Source organism: Poeciliopsis prolifica, unplaced genomic scaffold, assembly GCF_027474105.1.
Source record: "Poeciliopsis prolifica strain line A6 unplaced genomic scaffold, Auburn_PproV2 SCAFFOLD017, whole genome shotgun sequence".
Lineage (NCBI taxonomy): Eukaryota > Metazoa > Chordata > Actinopteri > Cyprinodontiformes > Poeciliidae > Poeciliopsis > Poeciliopsis prolifica.
In genome coordinates this window covers 9329972-9336026 of record NW_026562392.1, presented here as the reverse complement: position 1 = coordinate 9336026, position 6055 = coordinate 9329972, and the positions used below count along the sequence as shown (strand labels likewise).

General features: G+C 34.9%; 1 protein-coding gene across 1 annotated transcript in view; it reads left to right on the top strand.

Annotated features, from left to right (window-relative positions):
• Nucleotides 1-1436: 1436 nt before the first annotated feature.
• cdkal1 (CDK5 regulatory subunit associated protein 1-like 1) overlaps nt 1437-6055 on the top strand; it is a 179692-nt gene continuing 175073 nt past the window's right edge. The window contains exons 1-3 of the mRNA XM_055042067.1: nt 1437-1563; nt 3147-3310; nt 4243-4355. Of these exons, the coding sequence (XP_054898042.1) occupies nt 3153-3310; nt 4243-4355 (271 nt within the window). The 5' untranslated portion in view covers nt 1437-1563; nt 3147-3152. The remainder of the gene's footprint in view (nt 1564-3146; nt 3311-4242; nt 4356-6055) is intronic.

The following is a 6055-nucleotide window of genomic DNA, read 5'->3' as shown; positions in this document are numbered from 1 at the left end:
GGTGGGTGGGTGGGTGGGTGGGGAGTGAGGGTAATTAGATTTTTTTTGTATTCTGGACATTTGCAATTGAAAAAAAATAAATAAAGCAATATAAGCAAATTATGTTTTCCTATTAATGTTTGGATATTTGTGAAGAAAAGTACCTTGAGAATAAGTTGCATCTCGCACCAATAGTCACAAAAGGAGGAGACACAGAGATTAAGTTGATCCAATTAAAGGTTTTGAAATATGCTTACACAGGTTTGTTATTGTCTCACAAGTCAGTTGATGTAAATTTTGCCTGAATGTAACACAAATGCATTCTATTAGAGTACATCTGTGACAAATATAATTGTCTCAACGTAATTATACCAAAAAAAATTGGATCTATGCTAATGGTTGTAAAACTGTTGTACAAGATACTTTCTAGGGACATGACAACATGAATCGTATTTTGCACTAATCAATTGCATCATCACAACTTGCTCAAAAACTTTAAGTGTAGAAAATGCTGAGAATCTTTCTTATTAAACAAAATTTACCTGGGGAGAGCAACACTCCCTAATATTGCTCAATGTCAAGTTCGAAAACCAGTAGACTTTGCCGATGTATGTGTTCAGGGTTCAGGAGAACCGCTATTGGTGACATAATATGGTATATTTCTGCATTTTGTAGATTGGCTCTTTCCTCAATTGAATTTTGACTTTATGGGGAATTTCATGTTGGTTTTCAGTCTTGAAAGTAAAACAAACAACAATAAAAAAACATTTTTATTTATTTAAAGCCAAGTAAAACATAGCTCTGCATTTTTGATCAATTTTCAAAGAGTGGGAATAATTGCATTTTTTTTTACGACAATGACCTGTCAAAATATGCTGAATATGTTGCACTTCTGCTTTTTAAATACCTTCACAACATGGTGGTTCGTTGAGAACTTAGTTTTTACTCCAGAAGTACTTGTTCTGACCATTTTCTGAAGTTCTGTTGGGTGTGATAATGGCCAATGTGCTAATAACACTATAGCTACAGTGCCTCCATCTGGTCCACCAAAAAATAAAGGAAAAAGTGTAAGATATTTCCATTCCAAGAAAGCGCCCATGCTTAGCATCCCTTGTGCACTTTCTTGTAAGCGTCACATCTTCCAGTGTGCCCATTATGTTTTCCATAACACATGAAATGTTGTATACTTTTTAGTTATACTTTTAATAATTATATTTGCAATTAATATCGTGGAGGCGGACTGTATGTAAAATAAAATTTAATTACACCTGAACTGCATAATACTGCTTTCCAACCCCTTTGTCAAAAGGGTATTTTTTTTTTGTTTCTACACTAATTTAGACTTAAATCACATTTAAGCCAGAATGGCTTAAATTTAAGTATCGATAGTAATTTCCCTTTGCGTATGTAAAATTAGCTCTCGTCACGTTTGTCCCTCATTGCTTGCTATCCGCCTACAAGTATGGCTGTTCTGTAGTTGTGATATCTGTTTTTGTTGCGCAAATAACCCCAACTTTTTCACTGTGAGAAATTTTTTCTTTAGGACTTTAGCTTACCTGACCTAAAAGCGACATTGCAATCCAGGTGAGGTACATTCATAGTGATGTTAGCTGTGTGTTTGTACAAAAAACGAGGCACGTGGGTAGTTGTTAGCGTGGTGATGCTAGCAGAGCTAACGGCTAGCTGATGTTTACCAGCAGAAAGTATTGATGGTTCAATGCTGCTTCGTCATTTTTAACACAGCTGTGTACAATTTGCGTGTGTCCACGCGCAGGTTGCTCTGCTATTCAGTGTGTGTATGTGTTGACGTGACCAAAACCAACCGTGGAAGTTAAACTGCAGCTTGGAAATAAAATATAACGTAGCATTCTGTATATTTACTGAATGTTTAACGCTTTCACGTGAACGTAACGCCACATTGAATATGTTATTAGAATCTGAATCGTGTATTTAGCCCAACATTTACATGAAGTTCATTACGCCTTTATGTTCCTCACCAATGCTTTAAATACTATTTCTAAATTCAAATCTTTTTAAAAGCTTTAAGATACAAATTGCATCCACATGCAAATGTGTGTTCCATGATGCACATAAAGTACTACTATTGAGGAGGATGGCAGCCCGCTCTTCAAACGCGTCAATTTACGGGTTATTGTATCAGTAGATTTGAGGAAAACCTCTTTTTACCTTAAGAAAAGTCATATCACATTAAACTAAAGGACCAAAAGCTGCAAGATAACTGACAAAACCTATAATTAATCAGTTTCATGGTAATCATTATTGTGCTGCTAATTTTTTTAGTTTTCTCTTAAAGATTAGCGTCGTACCTACATGGTGCATTACGGTAATGAAGCAACAGAAGTCCTCTTGCAAAAAAAGCAGAAAACGAGCTGCATAATTATTTTTTTTAAAAAAGTATCAATGCGCATGCCTATTATTGTAATATATGAAGTGATAGACAATCCAGAATAAATATTTAATAATTGTCCTCTAGATCATTTTAGATATTTTCATAGTACTTCACAGTGGCAATAGAGAGCATGCTTTTTTGTTGTTGTTTTCAATAAGTTATTTCTTCAGTAGGAAGAAATAATTCAGTGAGAAACAACCAACTCCATAGATTCAGTTAAAGGGCCACCTCTGCTATATTGAGAATAAGTATTTAATAATTTCTCTCCAAATATTTGGAGATGGTCAATGTAGCTCATAATTGCAATACAGAAGATGCTTTTGTGACATTTTCACAAAAATATTTCTCCCAACTCCAAAGTGGTGACAATACACTCTTTTGATTCTGTTAGTGCCAACTGTACTATAAATAGAATATTTATTAATTTTACTGTATAATCTGGAGGAATACTATATCAAAATACCTCATAATGCCAAATCTGGATATGCATTTTTCTCGTTTCCATGATTTATTTTCTTTCCACTCATAAGAGAAAATAAATCTTATTTATAGCTTGCAGCATACTATTACTGCAGATTTTTTTAAAAATGTCAAGTTGGAGTGCCGCATAATACTTTTAACAGAATCCAAAGGCAACTTGTTGTCACCTCTTAGCATTTGAGAGAATTTTGAAGTGTTCAAGTTCAATAAAAACGTGGACACTTTGATTCACATTCTAAGTATGCACGAGTCTTTAAAACCTTGCTGTGCTTTTCAGATCACCATGCCATCTGCCTGTGACTCTCTGATTGAAGACATTGAGGATATGGTGTCTTTTAATGACCCCACTCCTCATGACAGACAGTCTGCAAGAAAGAGTATTCTGCCAAGGTCAAGAAAGAAGAAAGAGCTTTTGAGCAACGAAGAGCTTCAAGTAGACAGGTAATTAAATTTTTTTATAAACCAGATCAACTGGTAAATAGGATAACATTCAACCACAGGAATGAAGGAACATTCTTGTTAGTTATTTTACAACAACTATTGGAAGTCCAGTGGAAAAATTAAACCCTATACTTCTTTCTCCAAGGGAACAGTGCTAACCATTCGTCACCCACCATGCAGCTGCAGTTTGTGGTCTTTGATTAAGGTGTCAGATTACAAACTGTGAAAAAGACAAAACAGTGAAATGGTCCTCACCACTTGTCTAACTACAGCCAACTTGAGCATTGTGCAGATACAGAAGTCTTTACACCATTTAGCAATATCATCATGACCACTGACAAAGTAGTGTTGCTCCTCTGTCCACATTAACCTTTTCAAGAACCCTGCATGCTCTTTTAAATATCCTGGCAGCTTTTGCCAGGAGTACATCCCAGGAGTTTACAGGCATTGTCAGAGGCTGATTTTCTCCTTTAAATCTAGGAGAATAAGGGTTTCCACCTGTTTGATAGTTGACTTTATTAAATTAATGGCACAAAGGACCCTGTTTCAAATTAAAATGTTAGTTGCACAACACTTATCTAACATGTTATCTTTGACGCTCAAAGCAGAATTCTTTGATTGATCTTTTTTCATTCCACTGAAATAAAATGTGAAAAAAAAACCTTTTTGTTTGTGAGTCCCTCAAGAAATTAAATGAATCAAAATTACAAGAAATAAAGCCTTGAAATATTTCACTCAACGGTGAACAGATCTGTATAATGAGTGTTCATTTCTGAAATGACTGACAAAAAGTACTGAAGCTTTTTCTGATGATCAGATTATTTATAAAGTATCCTAACTTGACTAGGGAGTTGATGATGCAAGGCTGGGCTGCCATAAAGATTTATCATTTTCACTTTCTGTAAAATATATCTCTAATCATCTGTTTTTAGTTTGATCCCTGGCACTCAAAAGATCTGGATGAAAACATGGGGATGCAGTCATAACAACTCAGATGGGGAGTACATGGCTGGACAGCTCGCTGCTAGCGGATACAAGATAACAGGTGAGAATCCGGTGAACTCAGTTGACTTAACGTCAGAAAGCAAAACATTATTGTTAGATTAACTAGAAGGATATAGTTTAAATGTGTATAAACTGATCAAATTGAAAAGACATTTAATTTTCTCTTGTTGTGCATGGCTCAAATTTAAGTATTTTTCTTCCAGAAAATTTGTCAGTATCATTGATAAACACAAGAGGGCAGTGTTATGCTGCCTATCAGCACCCTGTGTTTTATTGCAATTTCTGTTTTGTTCTGAATAGAAGCTGAAAATTGTTCAGCTCTATATACTTTTTAATGCAAATTATTAGTCTATTAAAGGAATATAATGTCCTTCAGGATTTACTGATCCTAAAAAAAATATTTTGTGACTTGATGATCAGTATGTATTCTGATGCCTCTAAAATTATCATAATTGTAGTCCAAATGCTTTAGGCTAAGAGAAAAATTTCTCTAAAAGCACAAGACTTTACAGTTGGCAAGTTACATGCTTGAAACAACTTGACTGTATTAAATTCATCCTTTCATTCTAAGATTTGCATGCCTTTTGCATGGAGACTAGACATATTTTGTGCTTGATCATAACGTTTCATTTATTTACCAGGTTATCAATTATTGGTTGTATAATCCATGTAATAATAGCTTGTGTTGTCGTTCCGTATGAACAGAAGCATTCATGTGTGGTTTTTAGAGACGGAGACAAAAGAGGAAAATGAGTCTATCCCTGAGGTGATTTTCTCTGCATGCGGTCTCCATAGCCACGAAGGGACATTAATCACATATTTCAAAAAAATGCAAATATACCCATTCATTCATACACACAGTCCCTATTCACAATGCCCTCCTTAGCATGAGCCAACAGTTTTTGACTCGTCTTGTAATTTAAGCCCATGATCTCTTAATCTTTTCCACCTTTCTTTGTTTTGCAATTTTTTTGTCCCATGAGTTTTTCTGTGACTATAATGCATCGCTCTCGCAGTGTTCCTCTTCACTTTGCTCTCTCACCTGTCCTTGTATTTGGTAGCAGATCTTTTGTTCAAGCATCTGCTGGGGCTTGATATTTTGTGTGCCATTAGTCACTCTATAGAATGCGGTGTTCAAAAGTGGAATGTGAAAGTTGACACTCTTGTTTATCTGCTTATAGTTGCTCTCTGTTTCTAGGTGCATGAAGTGTGTTTTGTAATCTTATTTTAGTTCACGATGGGTTCACTGACTTTCTTGAAGTTCGGCGCCCAAAAAAAAAAAAAAAAATCCAGGTGTATTATAGTGTTATTTCAGATAAGCTTAGTTTGGAGTTACAAAATTAGATTTTCTTATCTCTGAATTGAGTTAGTTTCTGGCTAATCTGATTTGAAAAAGGACTCTGCAGTAATCATACAATTATAGTGGGTCCTAAAAGTGTTCAGCATTTCTATTAGATCTAATCACCGGATTATTTTCAATTTTCACCCATGGGAAGGTTCCTGTTTTTTGTACTTAATTCATAACATGGATAGTTTCACAGAAAAAATAACAGTGTGTCTGCAATAAAGTGATAAAGATAAAAATCAAGTGCCGTAATGTGACTCGGCATGGTGTCCTGTGTCCTCAGAAAAATTAAAAAACAAGACATTTTCAGGGCAAGACATTTAATGGCACATTTCAAAAGCAATTTTAATTTGATCAAATGCAAATTGTGTTGCAAGCCTGTATACCTTGTACAT